This window comes from Seriola lalandi, unplaced genomic scaffold, assembly GCF_002814215.2.
Source record: "Seriola lalandi dorsalis isolate HSWRI2012SDOR001 ecotype SW California unplaced genomic scaffold, Sedor1 jcf7180002054695, whole genome shotgun sequence".
Classification (NCBI taxonomy): Eukaryota; Metazoa; Chordata; class Actinopteri; order Carangiformes; family Carangidae; genus Seriola; species Seriola lalandi.
In genome coordinates, this window is record NW_019525248.1 from 659,720 (window position 1) to 677,035 (window position 17,316).

Sequence of the window (17,316 nt, forward strand, 5' to 3'; positions counted from 1 at the left end):
CAAGCACTGACTGTGCAACTCTGTTACTTCTCTCTCTGTGCCTACTTAAGCTCCTGGCAGTTTATTACATGGGACAGTGATTATCATTTTAATTACAAAGGTGCTTATTATAATCCTGCTGGATCTGCATGTTAGCATGCTTGTTAAAGTATTGCTTATTATCCTCTAAAGTGTTCCACACCGAGGCAACTGCTCTCCCAATGACATTCAACACAAATGGCCTTCACAATTAGAAAAATAAGACACAATCGAGCCCATTTAAGGGACTGTTTGCACTAGCAACTATTTACTTTTGCACCAGAAAATTTTATTGCTCAAGAGTATGCATTATAGCTGCACATACATTACACAACATGAAAATTTAATGACAAGACAAATATGGAATGAAAACCCTCATCTAGTAGTTACAGCCAAAGATTCTCACATACTGTTTATCTTTATATGTGAAATAGCTTGAAATAGCTGGAAGGTGAGTGTCAACTGCAAAACTGATCATGCAAAGGTTTTACCCTCACATTTATCAGCACTGAAAGGCAAGTGTGTTGCTATCGGGTCTTTATCAAAAACCTCCCTATCTAGAAAGATAGCCAATCTCACCTTTCAGTGTATAAGACAAGAGGCTACAGTAAATACCATTAGTGCATCTAATCTCTCTCTAAATGCAGTACGCCATCCCCTGCTATAAACATTATAATGGAAAATGTGTTTACTACCTGTCATTTTTCATCCAAACACAAAATAGTTCCTTCAGTTTAACAGAGACCCCCCCCCCCCCCCCCCCCCCGCCATTACTGCAATAAACCATCCAAAACTTAACAGGCCAGTGTAAGAATTTTAATTCCTTTGGTGTCTGCAAACAATGTGCATTTTAACAACACTAAAATTATTAGACTGAAAGCAAAATAGTTTAAAACATGTTGTGTGTGTGTTAAACTACTACAAGTAGCAAATTCACAGTAAATAGTGTGAGTTATAGGAAAAAAATTTAAACTGGAGAGACAAACACTGAGGCACAAATTACAGAATTCACAGGACAATGAACCCAGTTTAGCCGTGAGAGAGGTGGCTGGCTGATGGAAAAAAAAAAGACGGGGGAGAAATTAATAACACATATATGAATTGCAAGACAAATATAGGATAACCCAAAGAGTTCAATCACCCAATAGACAGGTTAAACGATGCAGTGACATTAAAAAAAATGATAAGAAAAGGGAAAACAACATAGAAACTACACAAAAATCCATCACACGTGTACTTCACTCACTCCGAATGTTGTGGAAACCAGTAATAAACACCATATCAATATAATTCAACAAACATCATTAAAATGGTCTTACCAAATACCAAAGAACATTATTTCATGGTTATCTGGAATTAGTAAGCTAAGAAGACTGCTTGAACTGAACACCTGTATGCACTCCCTCTTTTTTCAATCTGTGTGTTGAAGCTCTACAGTATCTGCATGTTGAGGCACTTGGAAAGAATATGATTGTACTGTGTGTAGTATATTATGTACATTTGTTCTGCTTGTGTGCTTGTAAATCACACTCCTTCCAAATCTAACATGTGCTTAACCTTACAGATCTAAAAGCGAGTCAGGTTTTGCTGCTCCTCAAGCCACGTACTGAAACTGAAAGTCTCATGGTCAACATGATCTCTTATTCTTCTCTCAACTAGTGTGAGTAAATATTTAACACGCATCTACAAAAATGTTTTTTTGTTTTGTTTTTCTTTTCTTTGTTTTTAGATCATGCGGTTGCCATGTTAACCTAGTTACTGATTCCAGATCAGTATTTCGGCTCCAAGGGCCGATGACTTTGACCCAGAGGAAATGGGCTGGGCTTGTAATCTCTGGCACCTGATCTAAAGAGAAACGCAGACCAAGATTAGCCTGGCAGGAATCCATGCAAGACCACTGAGGACAGTGCAAAAATGTGGTGGAAGAACTGCTTCTTTTCCTTGTGCTTCTCCAAAAGCATCCTACTGTCACATTGTTAAAAAACGAATGTGTCCCAAAAATTAAACAAAGAAAAAAGGAGCAGGACAAAAGAAAAAAAAAAAAAAAAAAAAAAAAATCAACCTCTGGAATATTTCGAGTCTTCCCTTAAAATATAACCATGAAACACTTACTACAAAATTTAATTCATCGAGCAGATTACAACTATCAATGCTACATCTTAATTAAGGAAAAAGGATGAATAATAATAATATTCACAGTCAAACATCATTTAGTGAGTTGTGGTCTCAGTCTTCCAAATAACAAATGACACCTTGCACACACCGTATATTCACAAAATAACATCCTCAATCACTGGTCCCACACTAATACAACACTCCACATGTTATGAAAAGGGTTCAATTCCAGGCGACCAGTGATGGTCCCTCTGCTCCAGTAGCAGTCCAGAGGCTGACATCTACACTTAAGGCAGACTAGCAATATCCCGCTTTGGAGGGGGTCCGTCTGGCTTGCAGGGAGAGCCGTTGGCTTTGTCTTCAAAGAGCAAGACTCTGTGGAGAAAGGAATCAGGAAACATCAAAAAAACAAAACAGTGTCAAATACATTAGCAGTTTTTAAAAATATACAATGCACAGTATAGACTAGTGTTGGATTTTTTGTAACACCCATATAGGTAATTATGACATTTATGCTTTTATAAAATGAATATACATCAAAAAAATAAAAAAAATAAAAAATACATTCTTGATACAGATCAGGAAATCAATGACACTTTGAAGAGTGTAAAAACGCAACAGCTGATATGTATTGGCTGTTGTATGTGATTGTTTGTGCTTAATTGAAAGCAGGGCTGCAACTGATATTTAAATTCATTCCCAATTTATCCAACAATTATTTTCTCAAGATCAATTGTTTGGTCTCTAAAACACCAATAAAAAAGCTCGCAATTTCCAAAAGCCCAAGTTGATAGCTCCAGAACATAGGGCAGAAGCATAAGGAAACCAAAACATAAACATCAATTAAGAAGACAGAGCGCTGGACTGGTGTAACATAAGAGAAGTATAAACAATAAAAGCAGGATGTGTGAATGAGGAGGGATAACCAGCTCCTGGAGGATACAGACAGACACAGTTACAGTCTGGGTATGAACTAGCTGAGCAGTAAGTGAAAGGAAAGGAATGAAGGAAAACCACAAAGGGTCTGAGGGGAATAGTGGTTTAGTCTGTACACAGTAGAGTGAAGGATCTGACAGGAGCTATTCAGAGCGAATGCCTGTCTTTAATTTCCTTTTTTGGAAAACTCTGCAAAGCCCCACTAAGCCCATAAGGAGCAATGATCCTGACGACGAAACCGGCACTCAGCAACTCAAACTCTGGCACATCTCTCTGGCAACCACTCTCTTCACACTACTGATACCTGCTCCGCTCCAAGAGCTGGGTGAAGTTGGTCAGGCCACCGCTGACAGTCATCAATCCAATACTCCCCATTCAAAGACTGATCCAATGAAAAGTTAAATGTCCTGGTTTTGTAAAGAAATAAATAGCTAGAAATATGTTGATTAAATTCTTGTGATCGGGGATAAATTAAAAGTGATACTGAAACACGAGTTAGGATTTTAGCATATTGCCAAATGAGGTTAATCTGCTTTATGTAGACAGAAGAGCTTAATAGATGAAGTGATTGCCTGACTTGATCTTGTTATTGTGTGAAAGTTTGACAAAAATAAACACATGCGCTAACACGCACACACTACAGGGGTCCCCTGTGATAATGTCATTTCACACATAATCATGTTTTGTTGAGTTTCATGGCACAAAGTAGAATTCTGTTTTGGGTAAAGCCTAAAAACAGCGACAGTCTTCTAGTCGAGATCAATCACAGCTGTTGCTCCTTGTTACCCAATCTCTAAAATAAAACATAAGCTCTTCAAGGATGGTGTGTTAGATTCACATCTTTGGTAAACAAAGTAGAGTGACTGTGCGTCCTTTTGCACTTGTGTATTGCACTAATAGTAATTTTATTCAAAGAGCTTTCACACACCGAGTTTAATTGTGGAGCCTGACCTCAATCATTTTCCTGTAATTGCCACTAAATCAATTGTTGTCTTGCCAAACGCTCTATTCTAAAGCTGTTTTGTACGCTCTCGCCCTCCCCCTTCCGTCTCTTGAGACAAAAACAGCAGAGCACACAACAGACGTGCTGTAGACCTCTGCAGTAATCAGAAAGTAGGGGGCAGTAGGTAGGTAGGTAGGTGGGTGCTTGTCGGTAGATTTAAGTTACACACTGTGACCAATGGTTTTATATTAAATATACTACAAACTGTGAGCAATCAGTAGAAGCTCACTGCCATAAAATTTAGCCCAAAAAATGACTCTGTTCCTGTTTTTTATTTCCTAAATTTGTAGCTTTCTGCACAGTGGAACTTTCACTAAATTATTCATCAAGATACTGATGAAACATTTGTGTAGTAAAATTAGCCTTATCAAGATTTTAGTGTTTGTTTAAACTAAAAAATGTGATCACTGACGTACTGTTCTCCTGATGGAAATAATTAAAAACATCAGCTTGCTCTGGAGGACGGAAACGGTCTTGATAAAATGCCACCGAGTGGACGAGTGAGGCAGGGAGGGAATGAGACATTTATAAATAGCGCCTGCGGGATTATGGGATACACTTTCGAGAAATGGTTGAGGGCAAAGGAGGAAGAGTTATGAATTTTCTCTCTGCTTGGTGTTTTTGGGATTATGAGATTTATCTGCTGAATGGTCTAGCCAGCTTAATCCAGCAGAGCTGACATGCAGCAGCCAATACACTCCTGGCTCCTGCAGTCTGACCCACAGCAAGACTGCTTTAAAAGGCTTACACTGGCTACACCAAGCCTTTTGAAAACAGCCTTAAATATGTCATCTTATCCACCAGGGGGCATTGAAAAAATTACACATTACATAAATACATTTGATATAAAAAAACCTTAGGATGAACTTTATTGAGAGAACTTGATGAGTTTTGGTGTTTTTGTCAGCCCTATGTGACTGTCATTGGTTAATCAGCCTATAGTCAGTTACCTAAGCACATGATCCCAGCTAAGGATAAGGATGGGTTGACTATGGATAGGCTACATAGATGGGTTTTGTTGCCATGGCGATTAACAGCTAATGCAGCATGTGGGTTGTGACGTCATCGCTGGTCATCCCCAGTCATCCCCATACCCCCTGCTGATGGAGGAGGCAATTGGCTGACACAGCACACGATTCATATCCTCTCTCCCAGACACGTGCACACACACAATGAACCGGCAGATGGGTCACAGACAAACTAAGTCATACTACATATACTGTATATAAAAAAAAAGAAAAAAAAAAAAGGCTTGTACATGCGCAGAGGTTTACTTACAGTTTGAGCACAGCTGAACGCTTGCCCAGCATCATCTTGACAAAGTCCCTGTAGTTGATTGTGTTGCTGCTGCTGCCGCCCGTCACCTCCACAATCATTTTTTTCAACTCCAAGTGGGTCTTGGGCACACCCAGCTTCTCCATCATGCGCTTCAGACCCATCATGTCTGAGACAAAGTACAAGGTTAACAATCAGATCTGTGATTATGAATGAAAGATGCTTCTGAGTTGCATTATGGGAAATGTAGGCTTAGGTGCATTCGGAGCCTGACTTATAAAATCAGGATATCTCAGCTTCTGCTGCTTTATTTTGACCAGTGTTTTTTCCCCCCACATTACGGAAGTGTAACACAAAGTCACTGAAGAACCATCCATAACAACTGATGGGAGTTTGTCGTATGGTTCAAAAGAGCTTTATAGTTAAAAATAAAAAATAACTAGCAAAACAAGACAGAGTTTCCAGTCACGATAGGAGCTCTATGAGGCTGTGCTTAGGCACTGTGTTGCTTTGACATCAGCACACTAACATGCTCAAAGTGACAATGCTAATATGCTCATGTTTAGCAGGTATAATATTTACCATGTTCACATGTTAGCATCTGTGTTAGCATGCAAACATTTTCTAATTAGCACTAAAGACAGAGCACAGGTGAGGCTGATGGGAATGTCATTAGTTTTGATGGTTTTTGATCATAAAACAAGGAATTGTCATATTAAAAAGTTTTATCTGATGAAAAGTTAAGGGATAACCAAAGTTATTACAATTCATCCTGTGGGGATCAAAAGTGTTTGTACCACATTCCATGGCAACCCATCCAACAAATGTTGAGATATTTCAGAATTCATCCTCTGGGCACCGTGAATATCTGCACCAAATTTAATGCATTTCCTTAATAAACTGTTCTAACAACCAACACTGCCATCCCTACAGCCATGCTGCTAGACTGAAAAAAAGAGAAAGAAATCAAATTGTACATTTATCAGCTTCTTTTAGGACCTGCAGACAGAAGCCTTATCTCCTATCTGACTCCTACACTACAGTTCATCTAACATCTGCTCAAAAACTAAAGGCTTTTCACACTGGTGCACTGTATGGTCTCACTTTACATACAGGACACAAACACGACACATGAGCCTGTTCAAACCCTGTGCTCAGTCTGCCCAGACAATGCAAACACAGTATTAATTACTGCTCCCTCATGTCAACACAGCACATGGGGTCAGCTGACAGTTGTTATCTGGTGTGCAGTTGGTGTTTTAGTGCTGGCTGTTACTCACCAATCTCTCCTTGGTCATTCAGGTCAAACTCAGAATATTTATCTGCAAAACAAATACACAAGAGAGATGATTACTAACAGTGGTAATTCACTCTCATCTCTCACACAAACACCACAGCTAGTTCTGTAACCCCAGCTGACCTCATACAAGTCGATAAAACAGTTAAAACACACATTGTCCGTTGATCTCACTGTCTTACAATCTGCTGACAGCTGGGCTGGCAAGAGGAAAGACACAAGCAGATGATAATGACAGGTGTGTTTGTGTATATGTGTGTGTATATGTGTGTGTGTGTGTGTGTGTGTGTGTGTGTGTGTGTGTGTGTGTGTGTGTGTGTTTTGCCTGTCTGTTAGTGGAAAGCAGGCAAAGGGCAGCTGAGTGGGGCAGACATGCGAGACAGATTAAGAGTGGGTCAGGAAGTTAAAAGAGGACTTAAAGTTCAAACACAGCAGTCAGGAAGGAAAACAAAGAAACTTGGGCTTAGCATTGTGAAGCTCAGATACAGAGTCACTCACTCAAATTCTCTCAGATTCTTTTAGTCTTAAAACCCACTTTAATGACAGTCAAATGGACGCAAGTAATTTGTTAAAAGATTGAAGAGCAATTAGAAAGTTTTACACGAGTCCTTAACTCTGTCCTACAAGTACTTTAATACTTCCAGCTTTATTTGTATTTGTCTTGTACTTCTTGTGCACCTCACTCAGCAGTTTTGTGTATACATTTACAAAACATGCAGAGTCATTTAGCATTAAGAGACAGTTCCACATTTTAGGAAATACACACATTTGCTTTCTTGCAGAGAAATGTATTTAGCTGCTAAATACAGAGCTGGATCCAGGAAACCATTAGCTTAGCATTAAGATCTAAAGCATGGGGAAACAGCTAGCTGGGCTCTGTCCAAAAAAAAAAATCATAGCCGGACAGATGTTGGAGTAGTATCAGTTATTGTTTTGATGGCATATATGTTATTTATAGCTTTACTTCAAACTGTTTAAAGCTAAAACTAAATACATACATTTAACAAGTGAGCTGAAAAGCTTTCATTTTAATAAGTAGATTTGATATCATGTTCAACTATTGAACCCCTATTGTTATTTTCCTTTTAGATCTCATTTGTACAAGTGGGAAGAGTCCAAAAGATTTCCTATAGCATTTTGTCTGATCTTGTAGTTTTAAAATCACAGGCAGATTCACATTTAAACAGTAAGTATTAACCACTCTACTTTCTTTCCCTTACAAAAGCCCATAATTTACACTCTGCTTAAGTGGCTGCTGCTACCAAATACCAAAAGCAGACATTTTTGCCGCATCTCCCCAAATTTCACCACTCTCTTTTCTCTAGAAGACCACTTTAGTCAGATTACACTTGCTATTTCTGTCCCACAATGGAAGCTCTGTGTGTGTATTGGGAAGGAGAGAGAGAGAGAGAGAGAGAGAGAGAGAGAGAGAGAGAGAGGGGGAACTGTGTTAACTGTGTGAACCCATGGGGAGTGGGACAGGACAATGCTAACCCTGTTCGTAAACTCTGAGGAGTGGGCCTCCACACACGCCTCCACACACACACACACACACACACACACACACACACACACACACACTCACTCACACACACACACACACAAGTTCTTGAGTGGGCCACTTGTCATAGTGCAGCCTGTTGATCATCTGCAGCCACAGAAAATGCCTCAACTGAACAAAACTGAAGTCTTAGGCGTTTCCTCCTGACCTACATTCCTTCATCAACTGACAGTGCCATCAACTTATCAACCGCCGGCCATTTTCTCCATTATGATTTATTTATTTATTTATTTTACTTCTCTTTGGCGGTCATAAGGAGGACAGTGATTTCATTTTGATTTGACTTGTCTGATAGTTGAGTTTGTCAACCAACCATTCTGGCAGCTACAGTATCATCTGAAGGGGCTTTTCCATTGTAAAAAAAGAAACTTACTGATAAAATAGTTGAAGTGGGTGATTACTTCGTCTGCCACTTTGGCCGGAGATAAGCAAGGAATTTCCCTGCCATTGTAGAGAACACTGGCCCTGAGGGCAGATAAAAGCTTCACTGCAGGCTTCTGTTCATTTCTAAAAACAATTTGATTTCCGTTCTCTCTCCCATCTGTCTTCAGATGAAAATTGAAAACAAAAAAAGAAGTTGTGTAATCCTGTGTAGTGATTACTGAGCCATCAAACACATTAACCAAATGCAAACTCATACTCAGTATTATCTGCAAATGTTTCAGAATTGTCTTTCTGTTTGAAAACATGAGACAGACAGAGTGAGCTGCAGAGCTAGCTGGCTACACCTGCCCCAGGCCGAAATACAAACAACACAAAGGAAGCAGCACATGATGGAACTGAAATGGTCTCATTTTTCTTTTCTCAATGGTTTTGCTAAGGAAACTGGCTAGTGCAGGTTGTCAGCAGCACCGATGGTGGTAACAGCCACATAAGCACCTTTTTGTGACTGCCTGAGCTGTTTGTCTCTACTTTGACCAACCTGTAAAAACCTTCTTTTCTCCCTGACGTGACTTGATCCAATAATTAATTACTGCAAACTGAACGTACGATATGATCGATCAACAAATCACCCGCTGAGCTGAATTAGACACATCCTGACACATCATGTTGCATAATCAATGCAGTTACTGTCGATTATTTGAACAACAGCCTCATTCATTCGCTGTGAGATTTAGCATCCCTGCTCTTTTCTCTGAAACTTCTGCCACATTCACATTATATGGTCCAGAATGTAATTATGAGGAGAAACTGTTTACGTGTGGCTCTTGTAGCTCATTTAAAAACAGGCACTATACACTTTGTCATCATTTTCGCAGCTACAGTTATTGTGCTGTTGAATTATACTGAATTGTATTGACAAGTGTTTCTAATATTTAGTCCACTGCAATAAGGGTAGAGTAATACCATTCAGTTTAAAGCACCACAGTTTAACAGCACTGCAAACTACATCCTCTAAAATGTCCATAAAGTTGAATCAACACCTCTTTAAAACAATTTTTTAAAAAAACAACTAAATGTTAAAACCTTCATAAAAGGTAGATTTTACTGACTGTTGAATTAGATAATATTCATTTTAGCAAGTTGAACCTAATAAACTGGTAACTGAGTATAGTGACATGACAAAAGAAAGCCAATTTAGGATATTTAGCTTTTATGCTCCTCTCATAAAAATGTCTTAATTTCCTCTGTTACTGGAGGCTCTTCTTATTTCAGGTAAGGTTGGGTAATTCTACAATAACACGCTGTGGTTTTGTTGTAATAAGTCCCACAACAGCTGTGAAAGTTTGCAAAGTTAAATGAAATTACTCTTTAAATGACCTTTTTCAAAAGACAAGCATCAGTCTTGTAATATCTAATAAAACAAAGAAATGTATTATTAGAAGAATCAAATTAGCCAAAAACTTGCTGCAGGCTTCATGCAAACTTTAAAGGAGGACATGTTGAAGAGTTTTCTGGTCATGAGCTGCAGTGATGTGATTTGATTGGTGGTTGAACGCCATGTTTAGATACTGCAATCCTCCCAGGACCTGGGTGTTGGGTCCCCTTTCTGTTTATACATTACTGCTCCATTTCCTCCAGCAAGCATAGATAGTAAGTAGGACAGTGGAGCGTATTTATCATTTCAAGACTTGCGCCCGCTATTAGAATAAACAGCCTTATTTTATTCTGGCTGGAAAACTGCAGGTAATAAAAAAAAAAAAAAACCTCACATCAACAGAAAAAGGAAACAAAACAGTCTACATGCACCCAAAGCATGCATGTGTAATATCTGAGGAGGTTGGGAGGAGATTTTTGGTAAATCATGTAATTTTATTCTCGTAATTAGCTCCAGCAGGAGTGTTTGTTCTGTTCCCAGGAGGAATGAGTTTACACAGCAAAGTTCTGAATATTGTAACAACAAGCAGAGGAACGCCCCAGCACATTCCTCCAAGGCCACCGAGGACTTGGCCTTGCAAACCTCTTACAATTCACAGCAGTCTGTCTTTCCCACAGAGAAAAACAAAATGCTGAAGACTTATATGCGTGTGTGTGCAGACTATCAACAAATAAACAAACACTGAGAGTAAGACAAAAGCCTGGAAAAAAGGGTCACACCCTCACAAAGACAACCAAATAAAAGCAGATACTAACACAGCTGAGGGGAGGAGTGCAATTGCTTACTTTTCAGACTTTCCAATTTTTCAGCCAGGTCTTCTTCATCCCTGTATTTCTGGTCTTCCAGGTATTCCTGAGAAGGGGAGGGAGAGGGGTGGTGAACAAACTGGAGGTGAAACAAGTTTTACAGGCTTTAATTGAAACTGAAACCCCTTTAATCATTCCTGAGCCCATCTCCTAAGAAATTCCGGCAATGTTATATAATACACAATCAAAGAGAAGAAGAAGCCCTCAAACAATTTAGAGCACTGAGCACCTTAAGCTGATTGTGTTCTGTCAAATGTGTCAAAAAACCTTCAACTTGAAAGTGATGATTCACAATCTTAAGATGTTCTTCCCCCCTGGATTGTCATTACTTATCACTGTGTTTGTTAAGTGGAGCACCTCACAAGGGTGTAAAGGAAAAGAGCCTGGAGGGAGCTTTTCTAATGAAATTATAATGACGCAATCTGCCATGTGGGAGTCAGCTTCAATCTGCACGGAAAGAAGAGAGCGCAGGATAGACAGAGAGTGAGCTTGTTCTCTGCGGTGACCTCCCTGTGCCTGTCAAGCCTGTAATTAAGGGTGAAAAGGATAAACACCACAACTGGATGTTTATCAGGGACACCTGACTCAGCAGTGCTGAATCACTCCTGCAGCCTCCACATACACAGGAATGTCCTCTCACAGTCACAGTGTCTCTGACAAGTATGCAAGTATATTTGAACAAGTGCAGTGCCAGTATTACAAGGCAAGAAATCGCTGGCAGTATCTACAGAGAATGTTTCACAATACCGAGGTCAAACAGAGTAGACTGTATCCCCCTTAGCTGAAAAGTCACACTCCATATGTATTTCAGGGCTTCATTATTGATTAATCTGAATCCATCGTTTTGTCTGTAAAGTGTCAAAATATAATGATTAATTTTCATTGTTCACAGCAACATCTTCAGATGTCTTGTTTCATCAGTCCAAATCCAAAGATGATTCAGTTTACAATCATATTGAACACATAAAAAGGCAAAATCTCAACATTTAAGAAACTGACAATAAAGAATATTCTGCTTTTTTTGCTTGAAAAATGTTTATAATGATTAATCGATTATCATAACAGTTGCTGATTCATTTTCCGCAGATCTACTTATCAGTGCAGCTGTAGTTGTAATTCTGTGGCCCCACAGACACAGGATTTTTAAGGTCTTTTTGAAGTCACAGGTCTACAACCCATACCACACATTTTCAATAAGGTTCCCTTAAACACAACTGTAACCAAAAATAGTCAGGACATTTTACAGGTGAAAAATAGACTTGTTACTGCTCTTTGTTGACACTGTTTCAAAACAAATCTTTTGCATTTTAGTACTTGAATTTCTTGTCACTTATTGGCTGACATGTACGCTGACACGATGCGTCTGCAGTGACCAAAATATTGGTCAGCTTTAATTGTTTCATTATTAAATTATCAACCAATTATTTTCTCAGTTAATTGATTCATTGTTTGGTCCACAAAATAGTGAACTGTGTCGTCCACAGCCACTCAGAGCCCAAGCAGATGTCTTAGACTGTCTTGCACTAACAGTAGAAAACCCAGAGATATTCAGTTTAACATTATAGAAAATCTACAAACAGTGACATATTCTCATTAAAAAGCTGAAACCAGAATTTTTGCTGATTAATTATCTGTCAATCGACTAATCAGTGGCCAATTGTATCAGCTCTGAGGTATTTATCAGATGTTATATTCATTGCTGAATAACACCTTCCAGATGTTTAACAGTGCTAGGATCTGAAGTTTCATTCCCAAAGGATTCCAGTGGTGCAAGTGTCTCCATGTTGATATAATATAATGAAATGGATGACAGTGTGTATGAAACCCCTGTATTTAATCACAGTACAAGTGTTATTCTTAGACCCAGTCGCTTAGGAGTATGCGGTCATTTCTCTTCCCCTTTCTCTGATGACTAATGAAGGATATCAAAACACTAGATACATCTCCATGAGGGAGCGGGGAGTGTTTGCACAGAAATGTCTCAGGCGCTCCCGGCTGCCCTCTTGCCGCGACCTGGTTTTCATGTGGCCACAGGCAGCAGCTGATGACAGGCGGCCAGCCAAAGTAAAGGAGGGAAACAGAGATTAAACAGACATCTAGTTAATCTGTGGGAACTACTACAGTTGTCTGACGAAACGAGGCCTAATGTTAGACAAAGAGCTCATTCAGACACCTGTTTCCCCGGCGAGACACACAGTCCAGCAGCCACAGATAATATGGGATGGCCACAAAAACACGCTTAAAAATGCTTTTTCTTTTTTTTTTTTGCTGGTGACCAACGAGTCGATTTGATCACGTCAGAGGGAAACACTCGTAGCCCCTCAACACAGAGATGTGTGACAGCATGGAGCCATTCAACAAGTAGTGCCACGAGACTGCAGGGGAAAATCAATAAAATGCATCAACAGCAGCATAGCGATGGTCAGCTACAATAAACCTGTGTGGCATTGGAGAAATGCATTATTCGCAGCACTACTCAGTCACTTTAATCTGACTGCCTTGAACCATCAATGTGGAGTCCAAAAACAAGGCCAATGCCAAGTCAAGTGTACGAACGCTAGCTAATTAAATTCAAATTCCCCGAGGTGCCGTTAGAGACGCTGGAAGCAAATAAAGAGAACATGCGTACCTTGTTTATTTCTTCCAGTTTTTGCCTTTGCTGCTCCTTTAACAGTCCAAAGGCTTTCCCTCCTGCAAAAGAAAAATCAAGTTATTTTAATAGCTAGCTAGTTAATATCGACACAGGCTTAGCTTGGACGGTAGCCGGTCGGCCTGCTTGATGCTCTATTGTACAGATTCAAAGCTTTAGCTAGCGATAGACATAAAATACACAAGGCAGTCCGCTATTGTTTTATTCATTACCTTGGACATTTTGATTTGAAGGCATCCCGGAATTTATCTGTGATGTATAAATCCAGAAAATGAAAATTATCAGAGCCAGAAGGCTGCCGCAACAGTCCGCCGGGGCGATACTCCTATTCTCCGTTGGAGATTGGGCTCAGCGGTCCACTCAGCACCGGTGTCAAGACGGACACAATCAGGAGGGGAACATCCGGTCAAGCTTTTCAAAGTAATTTTTTTTTCTTGATCGTGCAGAACTGATCCTTTTTTAAATTTGATAAGAATATTTTGAATGTGCCCTTGATAAGTTACTTTAACAATTACTCGATTATTATGGTTATTAACGAGTGATTGTTTTAGCCCTAAACAAAAAATAAGAGACTCTCAGAGGGGCTTGTCAGGCCAGAGCTTATGTGGATAAGGTGAAGCATTATTAATGACATTTTACGTGAGCTAATTATCTGTTAATTTCTGTTGTTTTCAATGCCTCTATCCCATTAATACGGCTTGGTTATATTACTTTCCATATTATTATATTATATTAATTTAAGTGCTTTATCAAGTCACAACCCAGTATGTTGTAAAGCACCACAGTGCTACCAATATTTTTGCCGCACCTTTTCATTGCCATATATCAATATCAATATATACATGCACATTGGAGATAACTGGCTGCAGCAATGTACACAAACAATTGCTGTCTTCTTCCAATTATACATTTTAAGCTCTTATTGTGAAGGTAGAAACATCCAATTTCCTGTAGCATTTTGAAAATACACTATCCTCATCAGGGAATGATGCTCGTGGAGTAAACTAGGACGCTTTTTACTGGCGTTTACCATCATGTGGCGTATTAGGAAACTGCACATAATGAGGATGTGACCCAGACAACACAGAGAGGAGAAGGATGGACCTAACAGAAGTTAATTTCTATGCATTTAAGCCACCCCACAGTGCAGAAATACATTTCAAAAACAATAAAGCTATAACAGCTGAAATAAATCCTCATATTTCATGTAGATAATTCATCCTCTATTCGTCCAAATCCTTCAGTCTAATAATTATTCCTTTCTGCTTATGATTGGCTCTGAAGTCATTAAACTTCTAACTATGCTGTATGCCTCTTGTGATGTGTTCATCTAATTTCAGCTCAATAAGAACTCATTAAACAAAACAAATTGGTGATGCTTTTTGTTTTATGTACTAACACTGTAATGTACTGAAACACTTCATGAATGAGTAAATTAATCATTTTATTTGGTGTCTGGTCATTTACATGGCCCATCCCTCACATGATTATGCAGACACATTAATCAAAAATGAATTAAAAATCTTCAATATACCCACCGGCATCTAAAAACATAACACACTGGTCTCTTAAAAACTTACAACAGCCGACATATTGTGCCCCAGGAGATACCCAGCAATGGAATTTAAATAAATAGAGACACACAGCTTTATCTAAATACTAATATAAACAAACATGACCCAAACAAAAAAAAGAAATCTCCATTTATGCACAATTTTATGCCAATTAATACACTGTGTGTCTAACTCAGTTCATGAATAAATAATATATTGACTATAATCAAACTATGGTGCTTTTATCTATCCAAGTTGTTTTTCTCCTCCCATTCCAATCTTTAGAAAATATATTAAGCTGTAAATATATTCAGAAAATGCAGAAAAGAAATTAAAAATGCAGTTAAAACTCCATCCTCAGTATAAACTCCATTACAAGTACTCAGGCTTCAATATTGTTATTGAACCAGTTATTTACCAGGAAAGTGTAGTCAAGTTGTGTGAGTATCATTAATGGTAGTCTGTCACCTCCTTGTGGTCAATTAAGAAAACTTTAGTTGCATGGTGACTGGAAATTACATACAGGTCATCATCCTTGTTTAGTTAAATTCGGGTTGCACATGCCTGTAAAAACTGCACAGCTGTAGTATTAAGTTTGTGACACTTTTATAAAGATAATTATACTCAATTTGTGTTGTTTTTGATTGTTTGACAGTTGAATTCTTCTCTCTTGAATTCAAAATCTAACATGTTGTTAAAAATGTGCTGGCTGCAGAGGTCAGCCAAAAATAATCACTTATTTGCTTTAGTTTGTTGTTTGTTTCACTTGCTAACCACTACAAGATGCAGTGCTGTTTATCTTTATGGAGCCACTGACATGTATAATATACTTGTGTTCACTGCATTTCTATACTGTGTAAAAATTGTAATTAATTCTGCAGTTGGAATGTGTGTGTAGCACATTTTCCACACTGGTTGACTCTGTTACAGTTTGTTTTATTATGATCATTAAATTAAAACCTATTCGCGCCTCAGTTCTTCACAGGACTATGATACTGGAACATTAAACAAACACAGAAAATGAATTATTCTAAATTATCACTTGATTGTGGGTTGAATTAATGGTTGAATTAATGTTCAGTCAATCCATAAATGTGGAATAAATGCTCAGTCAATTTCACTTTTTACTGACAGATTGGCAAATATGCTGCTATACTGACATTCAAAGGTTGGAATTTCAAGGAACACAGAAAATGTCACTGATAATCAGGAAAATCACATTAACATTTATAATAGTTCTATGAACCACTGTGATTCGATGTCACATGCAGCTGGACTGAAAATGATCCTCATAATGTGTTTTGATAATGACTTGTTCTTTTTGTCCAGAGCCTTCAGTCTCATAAATATTTCACTCTCTATTTGATTATAATTGGATTTGAATCATTATGCCCCATATTGGCCCAGAAGAGGCTGTATGCCTCTTAATGTGGAACAATATGTGCATCATTAGAAAAGCATCACACGTTAATCAGAAAAATAAGGGAAAACAGACAGAAAAATAATTGCTAACCATTTTTGATGAATTGTTTCAAAGTTATGTTGGGCATTTTATTTTTATTTTTTATTAATTTTTCACAGATTAAACTATCAATTGATTAATCAAAAAAATATTTGGCAGATTAATCAATAATGGAAATAATTGTTGGTGAAAACTCTAAATGAAAGTGTGAAAAAATAGGACATATTAGCCACATGTTAGCTTCAAAGTCTCGGTGAACACAATTAATTGATGAGATAAACAATGTTATAGCGGCGTCACAAGTATGAGAAACACTAACACTGTAAAACAGAAACACACAAAGACTATGCTCATTAAGGAAACCACACTATCATAACACAAGCAAAAGACACAAGAAGAAAACAGCTATGTACAAAGCATTCAACATCATTATCAGATACGTCTATCTCAGTGTAACTTTAGCTTTCAGTCACAAGAGACACAAAGAAACCACTGCACACAAGTCTGGTAGGAACTCCTGTCTGAGCAGACTTTTCTTTTTTTTTTAGGTTTATTGGATTTTTTTCCTAATGGCTCTAAGCTCCCAGTGTCTTTGGGGGTGTCATGTTCATTAATTGTTTAATAATGTAAGCATTGTGAAAGCCTTTTAGAGTGTAACTGTGGGCGCTTCTGCCCTATTAGCCTTTTTCAGATAAGCTTGACTTGTTGCTGCTAATTCACAGTTTCAGGGCATGCGTGTTATTTTTTTAAGGAGTGGCACAGTCTCACCTCATTAATTAGATGGCAAATAATTTACATATGATAATTCAGAAGTAATATTA

At 38.4% G+C, this 17,316-nt stretch overlaps 1 protein-coding gene across 1 annotated transcript; it reads right to left on the minus strand.

Annotated features, from left to right (window-relative positions):
* Nucleotides 1-812: 812 nt before the first annotated feature.
* On the minus strand, nt 813-13,846 carry aif1l (allograft inflammatory factor 1-like). Its single transcript, XM_023424006.2, has 6 exons — nt 13,693-13,846; nt 13,460-13,521; nt 10,810-10,876; nt 6,628-6,669; nt 5,351-5,516; nt 813-2,508 (listed from the first exon to the last, which is right to left on the minus strand). The coding sequence occupies exons 1-6, from the start codon at nt 13,715-13,717 to the stop codon at nt 2,421-2,423; spliced, it is 450 nt and encodes a 149-aa protein (XP_023279774.1). The 5' UTR covers nt 13,718-13,846; the 3' UTR covers nt 813-2,420.
* Between the last annotated feature and the right edge of the window lie 3,470 nt (nt 13,847-17,316).